Source organism: Oncorhynchus clarkii, chromosome 33, assembly GCF_045791955.1.
Source record: "Oncorhynchus clarkii lewisi isolate Uvic-CL-2024 chromosome 33, UVic_Ocla_1.0, whole genome shotgun sequence".
Lineage (NCBI taxonomy): Eukaryota > Metazoa > Chordata > Actinopteri > Salmoniformes > Salmonidae > Oncorhynchus > Oncorhynchus clarkii.
This window is the reverse complement of record NC_092179.1, coordinates 33,552,471-33,577,930: the sequence shown is the minus strand read 5'-3', so window position 1 is coordinate 33,577,930 and position 25,460 is coordinate 33,552,471. Positions and strand designations below refer to the sequence as shown.

General features: G+C 45.6%; 1 protein-coding gene across 1 annotated transcript in view; it reads right to left on the bottom strand.

Moving 5' to 3' along the window:
- Positions 1 to 25,460, bottom strand: part of LOC139392905 (EGFR pathway substrate 8a, signaling adaptor) — a 139,995-nt gene that overhangs the window by 58,195 nt on the left and 56,340 nt on the right. Inside the window, 3 exon segments of the mRNA XM_071141229.1 lie at positions 3,940 to 3,990; positions 10,760 to 10,839; positions 14,089 to 14,187. Coding sequence (XP_070997330.1) covers positions 3,940 to 3,990; positions 10,760 to 10,839; positions 14,089 to 14,153 — 196 coding nt within the window. The 5' untranslated portion in view covers positions 14,154 to 14,187.

Here is a 25,460-nt window from a genome sequence, read left to right as displayed (position 1 = left end):
TTTAGGACTACAGACTACCAGTAGTAGGGGTTATTAGGAGAGTGGAGTTTAGGACTACAGACTACCAGTAGTAGGGGTTATTAGGAGAGTGGAGTTTAGGACTACAGACTACCAGTAGCAGGGGTTATTAGGAGAGTGGAGTTTAGGACTACAGACTACCAGTAGTAGGGGTTATTAGGAGAGTGGAGTTTAGGACTACAGACTACCAGTAGTAGGGGTTATTAGGGGAGTGGAGCTAAGTACTACAGGCTACCAGTAGCAGGGGTTATTAGGAGAGTGGAGTTCAGGACTACAGACTACTAGTAGTAGGGGTTATTAGGGGAGTGGAGATAAGGACTACAGACTACCAGTAGTAGGGGTTATTAGGGGAGTGGAGATAAGGACTACAGACTACCAGTAGTAGGGGTTATTAGGGGAGTGGAGCTAAGGACTACAGACTACCAGTAGTAGGGGTTATTAGGAGAGTGGAGTTTAGGACTACGGACTACCAGTAGCAGGGGTTATTAGGGGAGTGGAGCTAAGGACTACAGGCTACCAGTAGCAGGGGTTATTAGGGGAGTGGAGCTAAGGACTACAGACTACCAGTAGTAGGGGTTATTAGGAGAGTGGAGTTTAGGACTACGGACTACCAGTAGTAGGGGTTATTAGGAGAGTGGAGTTTAGGACTACGGACTACCAGTAGCAGGGGTTATTAGGGGAGTGGAACTAAGGACTACAGGCTACCAGTAGCAGGGGTTATTAGGGGAGTGGAGCTAAGGACTACAGACTACCAGTAGTAGGGGTTATTAGGAGAGTGGAGTTTAGGACTACGGACTACCAGTAGTAGGGGTTATTAGGAGAGTGGAGTTTAGGACTACAGACTGCCAGTAGTAGGGGTTATTAGGGGAATGGAGCTAAGGACTACAGACTACTAGTAGTAGGGGTAATTAGGGGAGTGGAGCTAAGGACTACAGACTACCAGTAGTAGGGGTTATTAGGGGAGTGGAGCTAAGGACTACAGACTACCAGTAGTAGGGGTTATTAGGAGAGTGGAGTTTAGGACTACAGACTACCAGTAGTAGGGGTTATTAGGGGAGTGGAGTTTAGGACTACAGACTACTAGTAGTAGGGGTTATTAGGAGAGTGGAGATAAGGACTACAGACTGCCAGTAGTAGGGGTTATTAGGGGAGTGGAGCTAAGGACTACAGACTACTAGTAGTAGGGGTTATTAGGAGAGTGGAGCTAAGGACTACAGACTGCCAGTAGTAGGGGTTATTAGGGGAGTGGATCTAAGGACTACAGACTGCCAGTAGTAGGGGTTATTAGGGGAGTGGATCTAAGGACTACAGACTGCCAGTAGTAGGGGTTATTAGGAGAGTGGAGCTAAGGACTACAGACTGCCAGTAGTAGGGGTTATTAGGAGAGTGGAGCAGATTAAGTGTTCTGGTGTTCTACAACAGCAGGGGAAGTGTTCTGGTGTTCTACAACAGCAGGGGAAGTGTTCTAGTGTTCTACAACAGCAGGGGAAGTGTTCTAGTGTTCTACAACAGCAGGGGAAGTGTTCTAGTGTTCTACAACAGCAGGTGAAGTGTTCTAGTGTTCTACAACAGCAGGGTAAGTGTTCTAGTGTTCTACAACAGCACGGGAAGTGTTCTAGTGTTCTACAACAGCAGGGGAAGTGTTCTAGTGTTCTACATCTCCTCTAGAACAGAACAGCAGGAGGATCCTAGAGGGGCCAGGGTGACTTCCTCTCAGAACAGAAGGTCCAGGGAGCGAAAGAGAGAGAACACTTCAAGGTTATCAGTCTCTTCTGCAGAACCAAATAAAGCTCTCTGCTCCCTGACAGGTTAGAGTATGTTCTGTTCTACAGCCTCAGGGTACAGTACACTACATTATTACAAATACACATTATCGTGCATATACATTATCATGCCTATACATTATCACATCTATACATGATCACATATATGTATTATCACACCTATACATTTCCGTGTCTATAAGTTATCATGTATATATATTATCACATATATACATTAGCGTCTATACATTATCGTGTTTATACATTATCGCCGATATACATTATCATGTATGTACATTATCACGACTATACTGTATCATGACTATACATTATCACCTCCATACGTGATCATGTCTATACATTATCATGGCTGTATATTATCATGCCTATGCATGATCACCTCCATACATTATCATGTCTGTACATTATCATGTCTATACATTATCGTGTCTATGCATGATCACCTCCATACATTATCATGTATAGACATTATCATGTCTGTATTTCACACTCAAAAGCCACAACCGGTTGTTCTGATAACGTAGAATCTGATAACGTAGAATCTGATAACGTAGAATCTGATAACGTAGAATCTGTCATTTGGTTTTGCAGAAGATTGTGAAGCCTTGGCAACACACACATGCACACTCACTGGGCCGACGCACACACACACACCAAACACACACACAGACACACACACCAAACACACACACACCAAACACACACACAGACACACACACCAAACACACACACACCAAACACACACACAGACACACCAAACACACACACACCAAACACACACACAGACACACCAAACACACACACACAGACACACACACCAAACACACACACACCAAACACACACACAGACACACCAAACACACACACACCAAACACACACACACAGACACACCAAACACACACACAGACACACACACCAAACACACACACACCAAACACACACACAGACACACACACCAAACACACACACACCAAACACACACACAGACACACCAAACACACACACACCAAACACACACACAGACACACCAAACACACACACACAGACACACACACCAAACACACACACACCAAACACACACACAGACACACCAAACACACACACACCAAACACACACACACAGACACACCAAACACACACACAGACACACACACCAAACACACACACACCAAACACACACACAGACACACACACCAAACACACACACACCAAACACACACACAGACACACCAAACACACACACACCAAACACACACACAGACACACCAAACACACACACACAGACACACACACCAAACACACACACACCAAACACACACACAGACACACCAAACACACACACACCAAACACACACACACAGACACACCAAACACACACACAGACACACACACCAAACACACACACACCAAACACACACACAGACACACACACCAAACACACACACACCAAACACACACACAGACACACACCAAACACACACACCAAACACACAGACAGACACACCAAACACACACACAGACACACACACCAAACACACACACACCAAACACACACACAGACACACCAAACACACACACACCAAACACACACACAGACACACCAAACACACACACACAGACACACACACCAAACACACACACACCAAACACACACACAGACACACCAAACACACACACACCAAACACACACACACAGACACACCAAACACACACACAGACACACACACCAAACACACACACACCAAACACACACACAGACACACACACCAAACACACACACACCAAACACACACACAGACACACACCAAACACACACACCAAACACACACACAGACACACCAAACACACACACACAGACACACCAAACACACACACCAAACACACACACCAAACACACACACAGACACACACACCAAACACACACACAGACACACACACCAAACACACACACAGACACACACACCAAACACACACACAGACACACACACCAAACACACACACAGACACACACACCAAACACACACACAGACACACACACCAAACACACACACAAACACACACACAGACACACACACCAAACACACACACACCAAACACACACACAGACACACACACCAAACAGGGCGCTGTCTCTACCTTTCTTTTTATGTTTGGCTGACGTGTGGAGGAAGTATATTCCATCTGTTCCTGATGGAGAGATGGAGAGATGGAGAGATGGAGAGATGGAGAGATGGAGAGATGAAGAGATGGAGAGATGGAGAGATGAAGAGATGGAGAGATGGAGAGATGGAGAGATGGAGAGATGAAGAGATGGAGAGATGGAGAGATGAAGAGATGGAGAGATGGAGAGATGGAGAGATGGAGAGATGGAGAGATGGAGAGATGGAGAGATGGAGAGATGAAGAGATGGAGAGATGGAGAGATGGAGAGATGGAGAGATGAAGAGATGGAGAGATGGAGAGATGGAGAGATGAGAGATGGAGAGATGAGAGATGGAGAGATGAAGAGATGGAGAGATGGAGAGATGGAGAGATGGAGAGATGGAGAGATGGAGAGATGAAGAGATGGAGAGATGGAGAGATGGAGAGATGGAGAGATGGATAGATGAGAGATGGAGAGATGGAGAGATGAAGAGATGGAGAGATGGAGAGATGGAGAGATGGAGAGATGAGAGATGGAGAGATGAAGAGATGGAGAGATGGAGAGATGGAGAGATGGAGAGATGAAGAGATGGAGAGATGAAGAGATGGAGAGATGGAGAGATGGAGAGATGGAGAGATGGAGAGATGAGAGATGGAGAGATGGAGAGATGAAGAGATGGAGAGATGGAGAGATGGAGAGATGGAGAGATGGAGAGATGGAGAGATGGAGAGATGGAGAAATGGATAGATGAGAGATGGAGAGATGGAGAGATGAAGAGATGGAGAGATGGAGAGATGGAGAGATGAAGAGATGGAGAGATGGAGAGATGGAGAGATGAGAGATGGAGAGATGGAGAGATGGAGAGATGGAGAGATGGAGAGATGGAGAGATGGAGAGATGGATAGATGAGAGATGGAGAGATGGAGAGATGAAGAGATGGAGAGATGGAGAGATGGAGAGATGGAGAGATGAAGAGATGGAGAGATGGAGAGATGGAGAGATGGAGAGATGAAGAGATGGAGAGATGGAGAGATGGAGAGATGGAGAGATGGATAGATGAGAGATGGAGAGATGGAGAGATGAAGAGATGGAGAGATGGAGAGATGGAGATATGGAGAGATGGAGAGATGGAGAGATGAAGAGATGGAGAGATGGAGAGATGGAGATATGGAGAGATGGAGAGATGAAGAGATGGAGAGATGGAGAGATGGAGAGATGGAGAGATGGAGAGATGGAGAGATGAAGAGATGGAGAGATGGAGAGATGGAGAGATGGAGAGATGAAGAGATGGAGAGATGAAGAGATGGAGAGATGGAGAGATGAAGAGATGGAGAGATGGAGAGATGGAGAGATGGAGAGATGAAGAGATGAAGAGATGGAGAGATGGAGAGATGAAGAGATGGAGAGATGGAGAGATGAAGAGATGGAGAGATGGAGAGATGGAGAGAAGGAGAGATGGAGAGATGGAGAGATGGAGAGATGGAGAGATGGAGAGATGGAGAGATGGAGAGATGGAGAGATGGAGAAATGGAGAGATGGAGAGATGAAGAGATGGAGAGATGGAGAGATGGATAGATGGAGAGATGGAGAGATGGAGAGATGAGAGATGGAGAGATGGAGAGATGGAGAGATGGATAGATGAGAGATGGAGAGATGGAGAGATGGAGAGATGGAGAGATGGATAGATGGAGAGATGAAGAGATGGATAGATGGAGAGATGGAGAGATGGATAGATGGAGAGATGGAGAGATGAAGATTTGGAGAGATGGAGAGATGAGAGATGGAGAGATGGAGAGATGGAGAGAAGAGAGATGGAGAGATGGAGAGATGAGAGCTGGAGAGATGGAGAGATGAGAGATGGAGAGGAGTGATAATGAGTGAGGTGATGAAGAGATGGAGAGATGGAGATATGGAGAGATGGAGAGATGGAGAGATGGAGAGAAGAGAGATGGAGAGATGGAGAGATGGAGAGATGGAGAGATGGAGAGATGGAGAGATGGAGAGATGGAGAGATGAGAGATGGAGAGATGGAGAGAAGAGAGATGGAGAGATGGAGAGATGGAGAGATGAAGAGATGGAGAGATGGAGAGAAGAGAGATGGAGAGATGGAGAGATGAAGAGATGGAGAGATGGAGAGAAGAGAGATGGAGAGAAGAGAGATGAAGAGATGGAGAGATGGAGAGATGAAGAGATGGAGAGAAGAGAGATGAAGAGATGGAGAGATGGATAGATGGATAGATGGAGAGAAGAGAGATGGAGAGATGGAGAGATGGAGAGAAGAGAGATGGAGAGATGGAGAGATGGAGAGATGAAGAGATGGAGAGATGGGGAGAAGAGAGATGGAGAGAAGAGAGATGAAGAGATGGAGAGATGGAGAGATGAAGAGATGGAGAGAAGAGAGATGAAGAGATGGAGAGATGGATAGATGGATAGATGGAGAGAAGAGAGATGGAGAGAAGAGAGATGGAGAGATGGAGAGATGAGAGATGGAGAGGAGTGATAATGAGTGAGGTGATGAAGAGATGGAGAGATGGAGAGATGAGAGATGGAGAGATGGAGAGATGGAGAGATGAGAGATGGAGAGATGGAGAGATGGAGAGGAGTGATAATGGGTGAGGTGATGAAGTGATGGAGAGATGAAGAGATGGAGAGATGGAGAGATGGAGAGATGGAGAGATGGAGAGATGGAGAGAAGAGAGATGGAGAGATGGAGAGATGAAGAGATGGAGAGATGGAGAGATGGAGAGGAGTGATAATGAGTGAGGTGATGAAGTGATGGAGAGATGAAGAGATGAAGAGATGGAGAGATGGAGAGATGGAGAGATGGAGAGATGAGAGATGGAGAGATGGAGAGATGGAGAGGAGTGATAATGAGTGAGGTGATGAAGTGATGGAGAGATGAAGAGATGAGAGATGGAGAGATGGAAAGGAGTGATAATGAGTGAGGTGATGAAGAGATGGAGAGATGAAGAGATGAGAGATGGAGAGATGGAGAGGAGTGATAATGAGTGAGGTGATGAAGAGATGGAGAGATGAAGAGATGAGAGATGGAGAGATGGAGAGGAGTGATAATGAGTGAGGTGATGAAGTGATGGAGAGATGGAGAGATGGAGAGATGAGAGATGGAGAGATGGAGAGGAGTGATAATGAGTGAGGTGATGAAGTGATGGAGAGATGGAGAGATGGAGAGAAGAGAGATGAAGAGATGGAGAGATGAGAGATGGAGAGATGGAGAGATGGAGAGATGAGAGATGGAGAGATGGAGAGATGGAGCGATGAGAGATGGAGCGATGAGAGATGGAGAGATGGAGAAATGGAGAGATGGAGAGATGAAGAGATGGAGAGATGGAGAGATGGAGAGATGGAGAGATGAAGAGATGGAGAGGAGTGATAATGAGTGAGGTGATGAAGAGATGGAGAGATGGAGAGATGAGAGATGGAGAGATGGAGAGATGGAGAGATGAGAGATGGAGAGATGGAGAGATGGAGAGGAGTGATAATGGGTGAGGTGATGAAGTGATGGAGAGATGAAGAGATGGAGAGATGGAGAGATGGAGAGATGGAGAGATGGAGAGATGGAGAGAAGAGAGATGGAGAGAAGAGAGATGGAGAGATGGAGAGATGAGAGATGGAGAGGAGTGATAATGAGTGAGGTGATGAAGAGATGGAGAGATGGAGAGATGAGAGATGGAGAGATGGAGAGATGGAGAGATGAGAGATGGAGAGATGGAGAGATGGAGAGGAGTGATAATGGGTGAGGTGATGAAGTGATGGAGAGATGAAGAGATGAAGAGATGGAGAGATGGAGAGATGGAGAGATGGAGAGATGAGAGATGGAGAGATGGAGAGATGGAGAGGAGTGATAATGAGTGAGGTGATGAAGTGATGGAGAGATGAAGAGATGAGAGATGGAGAGATGGAAAGGAGTGATAATGAGTGAGGTGATGAAGAGATGGAGAGATGAAGAGATGAGAGATGGAGAGATGGAGAGGAGTGATAATGAGTGAGGTGATGAAGAGATGGAGAGATGAAGAGATGAGAGATGGAGAGATGGAGAGGAGTGATAATGAGTGAGGTGATGAAGTGATGGAGAGATGGAGAGATGGAGAGATGAGAGATGGAGAGATGGAGAGGAGTGATAATGAGTGAGGTGATGAAGTGATGGAGAGATGGAGAGATGGAGAGAAGAGAGATGAAGAGATGGAGAGATGAGAGATGGAGAGATGGAGAGATGGAGAGATGAGAGATGAGAGATGGAGAGATGGAGAGATGGAGCGATGAGAGATGGAGCGATGAGAGATGGAGAGATGGAGAGATGAGAGATGGAGAGATGGAGAGATGTGATAATGAGTGAGGTGATGGAGAGGAGTGATAATGAGTGAGGTGATGGAGAGATGAGAGATGGAGAGGAGTGATAATGAGTGAGGTGATGAAGGGATGGAGAGATGAGAGATGGAGAGATGGAGAGGAGTGATAATGAGTGAGGTGATGAAGAGATGGAGAGATGAGAGATGGAGAGATGGAGAGATGAGAGATGGAGAGATGAGAGATGGAGAGGAGTGATAATGAGTGAGGTGATGGAGAGATGGAGAGGAGTGATAATGAGTGAGGTGATGGAGAGATGGAGAGGAGTGATAATGAGTGAGGTGATGAAGAGATGGAGAGGAGTGATAATGAGTGAGGTGATGGAGAGATGGAGAGGAGTGATAATGAGTGAGGTGATGGAGAGATGATAGAGGGATAGATAATGAATGGTGATGGAGAGATGAGAGGAGGGATATGATCTGACTCAATATAAAGCACTAATGACTCATCAAGACTAATTATCTGTTGGATATGAAGCCAACTCCAGAACCCATTTGATACTGTATCCTTCTGTGGCATTGTGAGGACATAGGAACAGCCTTCTGTGGCATTGTGAGGACATAGGAACAGCCTTCTGTGGCATTGTGAGGACATTGGAACAGCCTTCTGTGGCATTGTGAGGACATAGGAACAGCCTTATGTGGCATTGTGAGGACATTGGAACAGCCTTCTGTGGCATTGTGAGGACATAGGAACAGCCTTCTGTGGCATTGTGTGGACATAGGAACAGCCTTCTGTGGCATTGTGAGGACATAGGAACAGCCTTCTGTGGCATTGTGTGGACATAGGAACAGCCTTCTGTGGCATTGTGAGGACATAGGAACAGCCTTCTGTGGCATTGTGTGGACATAGGAACAGCCTTCTGTGGCATTGTGAGGACATAGGAACAGCCTTCTGTGGCATTGTGTGGACATAGGAACAGCCTTCTGTGGCATTGTGAGGACATAGGAACAGCCTTCTGTGGCATTGTGAGGACATAGGAACAGCCTTCTGTGGCATTGTGAGGACATAGGAACAGCATTCTGTGGCATTGTGAGGACATAGGAACAGCCTTGACTTGGGCAGATAAAAGAGCAGGGGAGGTGTGTCAGAGACAGATCACCTGACAGGTTCCACCACAGCAGGGGAGGTGTGTCAGAGACAGATCACCTGACAGGTTCCACCACAGCAGGGGAGGTGTGTCAGAGACAGATCACCTGACAACAGATGGAGGATATCCCCATGCCATCCACTAGATATCCTACATATTGAACATGTTGCAGAGTACCTTGGTAAGCTGCTCACAGCAACCAATGGAGGAAACAACCAGGTTCAGGTTGGTGAAGAGCTGTAGCTGACGTGGCTTTCAGGTCTCCACCTCTTATGGTGCTGCTTCTTATTTCAGGTCTCCACCTCTTATGATGCTGCTTCTTATTTCAGGTCTCCACCTCTTATGATGCTGCTTCTTATTTCAGGTCTCCACCTCTTATGATGCTGCTTCTTATTTCAGGTCTCCACCTCTTATGATGCTGCTTCTTATTTCAGGTCTCCACCTCTTATGATGCTGCTTCTTATTTCAGGTCTCCACCTCTTATGATGCTGCTTCTTATTTCAGGTCTCCACCTCTTATGATGCTGCTTCTTATTTCAGGTCTCCACCTCGTATGATGCTGCTTCTTATTTCAGGTCTCCACCTCGTATGATGCTGCTTCTTATTTCAGGTCTCCACCTCTTATGATGCTGCTTCTTATTTCAGGTCTCCACCTCTTATGATGCTGCTTCTTATTTCAGGTCTCTACCTCATATGATGCTGCTTCTTATTTCAGGTCTCCACCTCATGATGCTGCTTCTTATTTCAGGTCTCCACCTCATGATGCTGCTTCTTATTTCAGGTCTCTACCTCATATGATGCTGCTTCTTATTTCAGGTCTCCACCTCTTATGATGCTGCTGCTTCTTATTTCAGGTCTCTACGTCTTATGATGCTGCTTCTTATTTCAGGTCTCTACCTCATATGATGCTGCTTCTTATTTCAGGTCTCCACCTCTTATGATGCTGCTTCTTATTTCAGGTCTCTACCTCATATGATGCTGCTTCTTATTTCAGGTCTCCACCTCTTATGATGCTGCTTCTTATTTCAGGTCTCCACCTTTTATGATGCTGCTTCTTATTTCAGGTCTCTACCTCATATGATGCTGCTTCTTATTTCAGGTCTCCACCTCTTATGATGATGCTGCTTCTTATTTCAGGTCTCCACCTCTTATGATGCTGCTTCTTATTTCAGGTCTCCACCTTTTATGATGATGCTGCCTCTTATGGACCCTGATTTAGACAAAGGGTCCTACAAGAACACTCACTACATGCTTTGGGGGGAAAGTGAGAGAGAGAGAGAGAGAGAGAGAGAGAGAGAGAGAGAGGGGGCGAGGGAGGGATGGAGAGAGAGAGAAAATGACAGGTAGCTTCTGTACCTACCGTAAAGGGCTTTAGAGATGGACTTGGTGTTGGACCTGGCGTTGCAATCTGGAGGCTCTGTGGACTGGGAACCATGACCACTGGAGAGAGAGAGAGATGTGGAGAGAGACAGAGGGAGAGATGTGGAGAGAGACAGAGAGAGAGAGAGAGAGATGTGGAGAGAGACAGAGAGAGAGAGAGAGAGAGAGAGAGAGATGTGGAGAGACAGAGAGAGAGAGAGAGCAAGAGATGTGGAAAGAGACAGAGAGAGAGAGAGCGAGAGATGTGGAGAGAGAGAGAGCAGGGGAGGGAAAGAGAGAGAGAGAGAGAGAGAGAGAAAGAGAGAGAGATGTGGAGAGAGACAGAGAGAGAGAGAGAGCAGGGGAGGGAGACAGAGAGTTGTGGAGAGAGACAGAGACAGAGAAAGAGGGAGCGGGGGAGGGAGAGAGAGATATGTGGAGAGAGACAGAGAGAGATGTGGAAAGAGACAGAGAGAGAGAGAGAGAGAGAGAGAGAGAGAGAGAGAGAGAGAGAGGGGGGGGGGGAGGGAGAGAGAGAGAGAGAGAGATGTGGAGAGAGACAGAGAGAGAGAGAGAGCAGGGGAGGGAGACAGAGAGTTGTGGAGAGAGACAGAGACAGAGAAAGAGGGAGCGGGGGAGGGAGAGAGAGATATGTGGAGAGAGACAGAGAGAGATGTGGAAAGAGACAGAGAGAGAGAGAGAGAGAGAGAGAGAGAGAGGGGGGGGGGGGGAGGGAGAGAGAGAGAGAGAGAGAGAGAGAGAGAAGATTCCCTTACACATACCCACAAAGAATTTCAAAACAAACCCAATTTTGATCAACTCACAGCAGCAAGATGTGTGACCTGTTGCCACAAGAATAGGTCAACCAGTGAAGAACAAACACCATTGTAAATACAACCCATATTTATGTTTATTTATTTCCCTTTTTGTACTTTAACTATATGCACATCGTTACAACACCGTATAGACAAATGTCTGTATTCTTTTTAAACCTTAGTTTATGATCTATTACAGTGCCTTGCGAAAGTATTCGGCCCCCTTGAACTTTGCGACCTTTTGCCACATTTCAGGCTTCAAACATAAAGATATAAAACTGTATTTTTTTTGTGAAGAATCTTACAACAAGTGGGACACAATCATGAAGTGGAACGAGATTTATTGGATATTTCAAACTTTTTTAACAAATCAAAAACTGAAAAATTGGGCGTGCAAAATTATTCAGCCCCTTTACTTTCAGTGCAGCAAACTCTCTCCAGAAGTTCAGTGAGGATCTCTGAATGATCCAATGTTGACCTAAATGACTAATGATGATAAATACAATCCACCTGTGTGTAATCAAGTCTCCGTATAAATGCACCTGCACTGTGATAGTCTCAGAGGTCCGTTAAAAGCGCAGAGAGCATCATGAAGAACAAGGAACACACCAGGCAGGTCCGAGATACTGTTGTGAAGAAGTTTAAAGCCGGATTTAGATACAAAAAGGTTTCCCAAGCTTTAAACATCCCAAGGAGCACTGTGCAAGCGATAATATTGAAATGGAAGGAGTATCAGACCACTGCAAATCTACCAAGACCTGGCCGTCCCTCTAAACTTTCAGCTGATACAAGGAGAAGACTGATCAGAGATGCAGCCAAGAGGCCCATGATCACTCTGGATGAACTGCAGAGATCTACAGCTGAGGTGGGAGACTCTGTCCATAGGACAACAATCAGTCGTACATTGCACAAATCTGGCCTTTATGGAAGAGTGGCAAGAAAAAAGCCATTTCTTAAAGATATCCATAAAAAGTGTTGTTTAAAGTTTGCCACAAGCCACCTGGGAGACACACCAAACATGTGGAAGAAGGTGCTCTGGTCAGATGAAACCAAAATTGAACATTTTGGCAACAATGCAAAACGTTATGTTTGGCGTAAAAGCAACACAGCTGAACACACCATCCCCACTGTCAAACATGGTGGTGGCAGCATCATGGTTTGGGCCTGCTTTTCTTCAGCAGGGACAGGGAAGATGGTTAAAATTGATGGGAAGATGGATGGAGCCAAATACAGGACCATTCTGGAAGAAAACCTGATGGAGTCTGCAAAAGACCTGAGACTGGGACGGAGATTTGTCTTCCAACAAGACAATGATCAAAAACATAAAGCAAAATCTACAATGGAATGGTTCAAAAATAAACATATCCAGGTGTTAGAATGTCCAAGTCAAAGTCCAGACCTGAATCCAATCGAGAATCTGTGGAAAGAACTGAAAACTGCTGTTCACAAATGCTCTCCATCCAACCTCACTGAGCTCGAGCTGTTTTGCAAGGAGGAATGGGAAAAAATGTCAGTCTCTCGATGTGCAAAACTGATAGAGACATACCCCAAGCGACTTACAGCTGTAATCGCAGCAAAAGGTGGCGCTACAAAGTATTAACTTAAGGGGGCTGAATAATTTTGCACGCCCAATTTTTCAGTTTTTGATTTGTTAAAAAAGTTTGAAATATCCAATAAATGTCGTTCCACTTCATGATTGTGTCTCACTTGTTGTTGATTCTTCACAAAAAAATACAGTTTTATATCTTTATGTTTGAAGCCTGAAATGTGGCAAAAGGTCGCAAAGTTCAAGGGGGCCGAATACTTTCGCAAGGCACTGTATCTATGTAAACATGTTTCCCGTGCCAATAAAGACCCAACCACCATGTTGACTTCTGTCATTGTGTCGACAGGAGGAAAGGCTGGTGGTGCTGGGTAGACAGCAGGGTGTGTGTGGACGTACATTGACAGGGTTGTATCTGGGCATACTGGCGTCTCTCTCTCACCCAGAGGAGGGTCATGTTTCAGGGTGCTAATCATCGCCTTGATACTTGGTCTTTTCTCACACTCCTCCCAGTCTCCACCAGGCTGCTTCTAATTGGTTGAATAATTAATTATGGATGGGTTCTGTTAACGCTGTTAGCAGGACTGAGTGAGGAGAGGAGACCTCAGCACCTTCACCACACAGCCACCACGGCTATCTACCTCTACTGGAAGGACTGGGACAGGAGAGGAGAGGAGAGGAGAGGAGAGGAGAGGAGAGGAGAGGAGAGGAGAGGAGAGGAGAGGAGAAGAGAGGAGAGGAGAGGAGAGGAGCAGAGACAGAGACAGAGAGACAGAGAATGTGTGATGGGTGGTCAGAGTGATGGTCGTCAGAGAGATGGTCGTCAGAGAGATGGTGGTCAGTGTGATGGGTGGTCAGTGTGGTGGGTGGTCAGTGTGATGGGTGGTCAGAGTGATGGGTGGTCAGAGTGATGGGTGGTCAGAGTGATGGGTGGTCAGAGTGATGGGTGGTCAGTGTGGTGGGTGGTCTTACTTGAGTTGTGAGGTGTATGAGTCGAACCCTCCCTGGGGGAAGGAGGGTGGGGCGTAGCCGTTCATCCTGGAAGGGGAGGTGAACTCAGAAGACAGTCACCTGATGGGGCACACAGAGGACAGTCACCTGATGAGACACACAGAGGACAGTCACCTGATGAGACACACAGAGGACAGTTACCTGATGAGACACACAGAGGACAGTCTCCTGATGAGACACACAGAGGACAGTCACCTGATGAGACACACAGAGGACAGTCGCCTGATGAGACACACAGAGGACAGTCTCCTGATGAGACACACAGAGGACAGTCGCCTGATGAGACACACAGAGGACAGTCGCCTGATGAGACACACAGAGGACAGTCACCTGATGGGGCACACAGAGGACAGTCACCTGATGAGACACACAGAGGACAGTCACTTTGCTTTGTCGTGAAGAATGCCAAATCTGTTGTATCCTAATGGGATATGAAGACTGGTTCAGGCTTACAGCTAGCTAGCTAATGTAATGGGAATATGAAGACTGGTTCAGGCTTACAGCTAGCTAGCAAGCTAATGTAATGGGAATATGAAGACTGGTTCAGGCTTACAGCTAGCTAGCAAGCTAATGTAATGGGATATGAAGACTGGTTCAGGCTTACAGCTGGCTAGCAAGCTAATGTAATGGGATATGACTGCAGCAGTATCCTGGCTGGCCAATAGAAAGCCAGTGGACTGCAGCAGTAGACAGTATTCTGGCTGGCCAATAGAAAGCCAGTGGACTGCAGCAGTAGACAGTATCCTGGCTGGCCAATAGAAAGCCAGTGGACTGCAGCAGTATCCTGGCTGGCCAATAGAAAGCCAGTGGGCTGCAGCAGTATTCTGGCTGGCCAATAGAAAGCCAGTGGGCTGCAGCAGTATCCTGGCTGGCCAATAGAAAGCCAGTGGACTGCAGCAGTACAGTATTCTGGCTGGCCAATAGAAAGCCAGTGGGCTGCAGCAGTATTCTGGCTGGCCAATAGAAAGCCAGTGGGCTGCAGCAGTATCCTGGCTGGCCAATAGAAAGCCAGTGGGCTGCAGCAGTATCCTGGCTGGCCAATAGAAAGCCAGTGGGCTGCAGCAGTAGACAGTATTCTGGCTAGCCAATAGAAAGCCAGTGGGCTGCAGCAGTATCCTGGCCGGCCAATAGAAAGCCAGTGGGCTGCAGCAGTAGACAGTATTCTGGCTAGCCAATAGAAAGCAAGTGGGCTGCAGCAGTATCCTGGCTAGCCAATAGAAAGCCAGTGGACTGCAGCAGTATTCTGGCTGGCCAATAGAAAGCCAGTGGGCTGCAGCAGTATTCTGGCTGGCCAATAGAAAGCCAGTGGGCTGCAGCAGTATCCTGGCTGGCCAATAGAAAGCCAGTGGACTGCAGCAGTATTCTGGCTGGCCAATAGAAAGCCAGTGGGCTGCAGCAGTATTCTGGCTGGCCAATAGAAAGCCAGTGGGCTGCAGCAGTATCCTGGCTGGCCAATAGAAAGCCAATGGATTGCTGCAGTATCCTGGCTGGCCAATAGAAAGCCAGTGGACTTCAGCAGTAGACAGTATCCTGGCTGGCCAATAGAAAGCCAGTGGACTGCAGCAGTAGACAGTATTCTGGCTAGCCAATAGAAAGCAAGTGGGCTGCAGCAGTATCCTGGCTAGCCAATAGAAAGCAAGTGGGCTGCAGCAGTATTCTGGCTGGCCAATAGAAAGCCAGTGGGCTGCAGCAGTATTCTGGCTGGCCAATAGAAAGCCAGTGGGCTGCAGCAGTATTCTGGCTGGCCAATAGAAAGCCAGTGGGCTGCAGCAGTATCCTGGCTGGCCAATAGAAAGCCAATGGATTGCTGCAGTATCCTGGCTAGCCAATAGAAAGCCAGTGGACTGCAGCAGTACAGTATCCTGGCTGGCCAATAGAAAGCCAGTGGACTGCAGCAGTATTCTGGCTGGCCAATAGAAAGCCAGTGGGCTGCAGCAGTATCCTGGCTGGCCAATAGAAAGCCAATGGATTGCTGCAGTATCCTGGCTGGCCAATAGAAAGCCAGTGGACTGCAGCAGTAGACAGTATCCTGGCTGGCCAATAGAAAGCCAGTGGGCTGCAGCAGTATTCTGGCTAGCCAATAGAAAGCCAGTGGACTGCAGCAGTATCCTGGCTGGCCAATAGAAAGCCAGTGGACTGCAGCAGTATCCTGGCTGGCCAATAGAAAGCCAGTGGACTGCAGCAGTATCCTGGCTGGCCACTAGAAAGCCAGTGGACTGCAGCAGTATCCTGGCTGGCCAATAGAAAGCCAGTGGACTGCAGCAGTACACAGTATCCTGGCTGGCCAATAGAAAGCCAGTGGACTGCAGCAGTATTCTGGCTGGCCACTAGAAAGCCAGTGGACTGCAGCAGTATCCTGGCTGGCCAATAGAAAGCCAGTGGGCTGCAGCAGTAGACAGTATTCTGGCTGGCCAATAGAAAGCCAGTGGACTGCAGCAGTATTCTGGCTGGCCAATAGAAAGCCAGTGGACTGCAGCAGTACACAGTATCCTGGCTGGCCAATAGAAAGCCAGTGGATTGCAGCAGTATTCTGGCTGGACAATAGAAAGCCAGTGGACTGCAGCAGTACACAGTATCCTGGCTGGCCAATAGAAAGCCAGTGGACTGCAGCAGTATTCTGGCTGGCCAATAGAAAGCCAGTGGACTGCAGCAGTACACAGTATCCTGGCTGGCCAATAGAAAGCCAGTGGGCTGCAGCAGTATCCTGGCTGGCCAATAGAAAGCCAGTGGACTGCAGCAGTATCCTGGCTGGCCAATAGAAAGCCAGTGGGCTGCAGCAGTATCCTGGCTGGCCAATAGAAAGCCAGTGGACTGCAGCAGTATTCTGGCTGGCCACTAGAAAGCCAGTGGGCTGCAGCAGTATTCTGGCTGGCCAATAGAAAGCCAGTGGACTGCAGCAGTATCCTGGCTGGCCAATAGAAAGCCAGTGGATTGCAGCAGTAGACAGTATCCCGGCTGGCCAATAGAAAGCCAGTGGACTGCAGCAGTAGACAGTATTCTGGCTGGCCAATAGAAAGCCAGTGGATTGCAGCAGTAGACAGTATCCTGGCTGGCCAATAGAAAGCCAGTGGGCTGCAGCAGTAGACAGTATTCTGGCTAGCCAATAGAAAGCCAGTGGACTGCAGCAGTATTCTGGCTGGCCAATAGAAAGCCAGTGGGCTGCAGCAGTAGACAGTATTCTGGCTAGCCAATAGAAAGCCAGTGGACTGCAGCAGTAGACAGTATCCTGGCTGGACAATAGAAAACCAGTGGGCTGCAGCAGTAGACAGTATCCTGGCTGGCCAATAGAAAGCCAGTGGACTGCAGCAGTATCCTGGCTGGCCAATAGAAAGCCAGTGGACTGCAGCAGTATTCTGGCTGGCCACTAGAAAGCCAGTGGGCTGCAGCAGTAGACAGTATTCTGGCTGGCCAATAGAAAGCCAGTGGACTGCAGCAGTAGACAGTATCCTGGCTGGCCAATAGAAAGCCAGTGGACTGCAGCAGTAGACAGTATCCTGGCTAGCCAATAGAAAGCCAGTGGGCTGCAGCAGTAGACAGTATTCTGGCTGGCCAATAGAAAGCCAGTGGACTGCAGCAGTATTCTGGCTGGCCAATAGAAAGCCAGTGGGCTGCAGCAGTAGACAGTATTCTGGCTGGCCAATAGAAAGCCAGTGGGCTGCAGCAGTAGACAGTATTCTGGCTGGCCAATAGAAAGCCAGTGGACTGCAGCAGTATTCTGGCTGGCCAATAGAAAGCCAGTGGACTGCAGCAGTATCCTGGCTGGCCAATAGAAAGCCAGTGGATTGCAGCAGTATCCTGGCTGGCCAATAGAAAGCCAGTGGACTGCAGCAGTATCCTGGCTGGCCAATAGAAAGCCAGTGGACTGCAGCAGTATCCTGGCTGGCCAATAGAAAGCCAGTGGACTGCAGCAGTAGACAGTATCCTGGCTGGCCAATAGAAAGCCAGTGGGCTGCAGCAGTATTCTGGCTGGCCAATAGAAAGCCAGTGGACTGCAGCAGTATCCTGGCTGGCCAATAGAAAGCCAGTGGACTGCAGCAGTAGACAGTATCCTGGCTGGCCAATAGAAAGCCAGTGGACTGCAGCAGTATCCTGGCTGGCCAATAGAAAGCCAGTGGACTGCAGCAGTATCCTGGCTGGCCAATAGAAAGCCAGTGGACTGCAGCAGTATCCTGGCTGGCCAATAGAAAGCCAGTGGATTGCAGCAGTACACAGTATCCTGGCTGTTCCTCCTTGTGATGCTGCGTCTCACCACAGTTAGAGACCAAGCCCCTCAGTTCCTGCTCCCACAGCAACAAGGACAGTGGAGCCCCCTCCTCACCAAGCCAATGAGCCCCTCGCCTAAATCTCACCATGGTAACGGGTCAAGCCAGGCAGGAGAGAGGGTCCCATCTCTCTCTGTGTGTTAGAGATGGTCGTGGGGGAAGGAAGAAAGGGTATTCCTCCCGACTACACCTCCCTTCTTTACTCATTAAGACATGACTACACCTCCCTTCTTTACTCTCATTAAGACATGACTACACCTCCCATCTTTACTCTCATTAAGACATGACTACACCTCCCATCTTTACTCTCATTAAGACATGACTACACCTCCCATCTTTAGTCATTAAGACATGACTACACCTCCCATCTTTAGTCATTAAGACATGACTACACCTCCCATCTTTACTCTCATTAAGACATGACTCTGTGTGTTAGAGATGGTCGTGGGGGAAGGAAGAAAGGGTATTCCTCCCGACTACACCTCCCTTCTTTACTCATTAAGACATGACTACACCTCCCTTCTTTACTCTCATTAAGACATGACTACACCTCCCATCTTTACTCTCATTAAGACATGACTACACCTCCCATCTTTACTCTCATTAAGACATGACTACACCTCCCATCTTTAGTCATTAAGACATGACTACACCTCCCATCTTTAGTCATTAAGACATGACTACACCTCCCATCTTTACTCTCATTAAGACATGACTACAACTCCCATCTTTACTCTCATTAAGACATGACTACACCTCCCATCTATACTCTCATTAAGACATGACTACACCTCCCATCTTTACTCTCATTAAGACATGACTACACCTCCCATCTTTACTCTCATTAAGACATGACTACAACTCCCATCTTTACTCTCATTAAGACATGACTACACCTCCCATCTTTACTCTCATTAAGACATGACTACACCTCCCATCTTTACTCTCATTAAGACATGACTACACCTCCCATCTTTAGTCATTAAGACATGACTACACCTCCCATCTTTACTCTCATTAAGACATGACTACACCTCCCATCTTTAGTCATTAAGACATGACTACACCTCCCATCTTTACTCTCATTAAGACATGACTACACCTCCCATCTTTACTGTCATTAAGACATGACTGCACCTCCCATCTTTACTCTCATTAAGACATGACTACACCTCCCATCTTTAGTCATTAAGACATGACTACACCTCCCATCTTTAGTCATTAAGACATGACTACACCTCCCATCTTTACTCTCATTAAGACATGACTACACCTCCCATCTTTACTCTCATTAAGACATGACTACAACTCCCATCTTTACTCTCATTAAGACATGACTACACCTCCCATCTATACTCTCATTAAGACATGACTACACCTCCCATCTTTACTCTCATTAAGACATGACTACACCTCCCATCTTTACTCTCATTAAGACATGACTACAACTCCCATCTTTACTCTCATTAAGACATGACTACACCTCCCATCTTTACTCTCATTAAGACATGACTACACCTCCCATCTTTACTCTCATTAAGACATGACTACACCTCCCATCTTTACTCTCATTAAGACATGACTACACCTCCCATCTTTAGTCATTAAGACATGACTACACCTCCCATCTTTACTCATTAAGACATGACTACACCTCCCATCTTTAGTCATTAAGACATGACTACACCTCCCATCTTTACTCTCATTAAGACATGACTACACCTCCCATCTTTACTCTCATTAAGACATGACTGCACCTCCCATCTTTACTCTCATTAAGACATGACTACACCTCCCATCTTTATCTTTACTCTCATTAAGACATGACTACACCTCCCATCTTTACTCTCATTAAGACATGACTACACCTCCCATCTTTAGTCATTAAGACATGACTACACCTCCCATCTTTACTCTCATTAAGACATGACTACACCTCCCATCTTTACTCTCATTAAGACATGACTACACCTCCCATCTTTACTCTCATTAAGACATGACTACACCTCCCATCTTTAGTCATTAAGACATGACTACACCTCCCATCTTTACTCTCATTAAGACATGACTACACCTCCCATCTTTACTATCATTAAGACATGACTACACCTCCCATCTTTACTCTCATTAAGACATGACTACACCTCCCATCTTTACTCTCATTAAGACATGACTACACCTCCCATCTTTACTCTCATTAAGACATGACTGCACCTCCCATCTTTACTCTCATTAAGACATGACTACACCTCCCATCTTTAGTCATTAAGACATGACTACACCTCCCATCTTTACTCTCATTAAGACATGACTACACCTCCCATCTTTACTCTCATTAAGACATGACTACACCTCCCATCTTTACTCTCATTAAGACATGACTACACCTCCCATCTTTAGTCATTAAGACATGACTACACCTCCCATCTTTACTCATTAAGACATGACTACACCTCCCATCTTTAGTCATTAAGACATGACTACACCTCCCATCTTTACTCTCATTAAGACATGACTACACCTCCCATCTTTACTCTCATTAAGACATGACTGCACCTCCCATCTTTACTCTCATTAAGACATGACTACACCTCCCATCTTTACTCTCATTAAGACATGACTACACCTCCCATCTTTACTCTCATTAAGACATGACTACACCTCCCATCTTTAGTCATTAAGACATGACTACACCTCCCATCTTTACTCTCATTAAGACATGACTACACCTCCCATCTTTACTCTCATTAAGACATGACTACACCTCCCATCTTTACTCTCATTAAGACATGACTACACCTCCCATCTTTAGTCATTAAGACATGACTACACCTCCCATCTTTACTCTCATTAAGACATGACTACACCTCCCATCTTTACTATCATTAAGACATGACTACACCTCCCATCTTTACTCTCATTAAGACATGACTACACCTCCCATCTTTACTCTCATTAAGACATGACTACACCTCCCATCTTTACTCTCATTAAGACATGACTGCACCTCCCATCTTTACTCTCATTAAGACATGACTACACCTCCCATCTTTAGTCATTAAGACATGACTACACCTCCCATCTTTACTCTCATTAAGACATGACTACACCTCCCATCTTTACTCTCATTAAGACATGACTACACCTCCCATCTTTACTCATTAAGACATGACTACACCTCCCATCTTTACTCTCATTAAGACATGACTACACCTCCCATCTTTACTCTCATTAAGACATGACTACACCTCCCATCTTTAGTCATTAAGACATGACTACACCTCCCATCTTTACTCTCATTAAGACATGACTACACCTCCCATCTTTACTCATTAAGACATAACTACACCTCCCATCTTTAGTCATTAAGACATGACTACAACTCCCATCTTTACTCTCATTAAGACATGACTACAGCTCCCATCTTTACTCTCATTAAGACATGACTACACCTCCCATCTTTACTCTCATTAAGACATGACTACACCTCCCATCTTTACTCTCATTAAGACATGACTACACCTCCCATCTTTACTCTCATTAAGACATGACTACACCTCCCATCTTTAGTCATTAAGACATGACTACACCTCCCATCTTTACTCTCATTAAGACATGACTACAACTCCCATCTTTACTCTCATTAAGACATGACTACACCTCCCATCTATACTCTCATTAAGACATGACTACACCTCCCATCTTTACTCTCATTAAGACATGACTACACCTCCCATCTTTACTCTCATTAAGACATGACTACAACTCCCATCTTTACTCTCATTAAGACATGACTACACCTCCCATCTTTACTCTCATTAAGACATGACTACACCTCCCATCTTTACTCTCATTAAGACATGACTACACCTCCCATCTTTAGTCATTAAGACATGACTACACCTCCCATCTTTACTCTCATTAAGACATGACTACACCTCCCATCTTTAGTCATTAAGATATGACTACACCTCCCATCTTTACTCTCAGTAAGACATGACTACACCTCCCATCTTTACTCTCATTAAGACATGACTGCACCTCCCATCTTTACTCTCATTAAGACATGACTACACCTCCCATCTTTACTCTCATTAAGACATGACTACACCTCCCATCTTTAGTCATTAAGACATGACTACACCTCCCATCTTTAGTCATTAAGACATGACTACACCTCCCATCTTTACTCTCATTAAGACATGACTACACCTCCCATCTTTACTCTCATTAAGACATGACTACAACTCCCATCTTTACTCTCATTAAGACATGACTACACCTCCCATCTATACTCTCATTAAGACATGACTACACCTCCCATCTTTACTCTCATTAAGACATGACTACACCTCCCATCTTTACTCTCATTAAGACATGACTACACCTCCCATCTTTACTCTCATTAAGACATGACTACACCTCCCATCTTTACTCTCATTAAGACATGACTACACCTCCCATCTTTAGTCATTAAGACATGACTACACCTCCCATCTTTACTCATTAAGACATGACTACACCTCCCATCTTTAGTCATTAAGACATGACTACACCTCCCATCTTTACTCTCATTAAGACATGACTACACCTCCCATCTTTACTCTCATTAAGACATGACTACACCTCCCATCTTTACTCTCATTAAGACATGACTACACCTCCCATCTTTACTCTCATTAAGACATGACTACACCTCCCATCTTTACTCTCATTAAGACATGACTACACCTCCCATCTTTAGTCATTAAGACATGACTACACCTCCCATCTTTACTCTCATTAAGACATGACTACACCTCCCATCTTTACTCTATTAAGACATGACTACACCTCCCATCTTTACTCTCATTAAGACATGACTACACCTCCCATCTTTAGTCATTAAGACATGACTACACCTCCCATCTTTACTCTCATTAAGACATGACTACACCTCCCATCTTTACTATCATTAAGACATGACTACACCTCCCATCTTTACTCTCATTAAGACATGACTACACCTCCCATCTTTACTCTCATTAAGACATGACTACACCTCCCATCTTTACTCTCATTAAGACATGACTACACCTCCCATCTTTACTCTCATTAAGACATGACTACACCTCCCATCTTTAGTCATTAAGACATGACTACACCTCCCATCTTTACTCTCATTAAGACATGACTACACCTCCCATCTTTACTCTCATTAAGACATGACTACACCTCCCATCTTTACTCATTAAGACATGACTACACCTCCCATCTTTACTCTCATTAAGACATGACTACACCTCCCATCTTTACTCTCATTAAGACATGACTACACCTCCCATCTTTAGTCATTAAGACATGACTACACCTCCCATCTTTACTCTCATTAAGACATGACTACACCTCCCATCTTTACTCATTAAGACATAACTACACCTCCCATCTTTAGTCATTAAGACATGACTACACTCCCATCTTTACTCTCATTAAGACATGACTACAGCTCCCATCTTTACTCATTAAGACATGACTACACCTCCCATCTTTACTCTCATTAAGACATGACTACACCTCCCATCTTTACTCATTAAGACATGACTACACCTCCCATCTTTACTCTCATTAAGACATGACTACACCTCCCATCTTTACTCTCATTAAGACATGACTACACCTCCCATCTTTAGTCATTAAGACATGACTACACCTCCCATCTTTACTCTCATTAAGACATGACTACACCTCCCATCTTTACTCTCATTAAGACATGACTACACCTCCCATCTTTACTCTCATTAAGACATGACTACACCTCCCATCTTTAGTCATTAAGACATGACTACACCTCCCATCTTTACTCTCATTAAGACATGACTACACCTCCCATCTTTACTCTCATTAAGACATGACTACACCTCCCATCTTTAGTCATTAAGACATGATTACACCTCCCATCTTTAGTCATTAAGACATGACTACACCTGCCATATTTACTCTCATTAAGACATGACTACACCTCCCATCTTTAGTCATTAAGACATGACTACACCTCCCATCTTTACTCTCATTAAGACATGACTACACCTCCCATCTTTAGTCATTAAGACATGACTACACCTCCCATCTTTACTCTCATTAAGACATGACTACAACTCCCATCTTTACTCATTAAGACATGACTACACCTCCCATCTTTAGTCATTAAGACATGACTACACCTCCCATCTTTACTCATTAAGACATGACTACACCTCCCATCTTTAGTCATTAAGACATGACTACACCTCCCATCTTTACTCTCATTAAGACATGACTACACCTCCCATCTTTACTCTCATTAAGACATGACTACACCTCCCATCTTTAGTCATTAAGACATGACTACACCTCCCATCTTTACTCTCATTAAGACATGACTACACCTCCCATCTTTAGTCATTAAGACATGACTACACCTCCCATCTTTACTCTCATTAAGACATGACTACACCTCCCATCTTTACTCTCATTAAGACATGACTACACCTCCCATCTTTAGTCATTAAGACATGACTACACCTCCCATCTTTACTCTCATTAAGACATGACTACACCTCCCATCTTTACTATCATTAAGACATGACTACAACTCCCATCTTTACTCTCATTAAGACATGACTACACCTCCCATCTTTACTCTCATTAAGACATGACTACACCTCCCATCTTTACTCTCATTAAGACATGACTACACCTCCCATCTTTACTCTTATTAAGACATGACTACACCTCCGATCTTTAGTCATTAAGACATGACTACACCTCCCATCTTTACTCTCATTAAGACATGACTACACCTCCCATCTTTAGTCATTAAGACATGACTACACCTCCCATCTTTACTCTCATTAAGACATGACTACACCTCCCATCTTTACTCTCATTAAGACATGACTACACCTCCCATCTTTAGTCTCATTAAGACATGACTGCACCTCCCATCTTTACTCTCATTAAGACATGACTACACCTCCCATCTTTACTCTCATTAAGACATGACTACACCTCCCATCTTTACTCTCATTAAGACATGACTACACCTCCCATCTT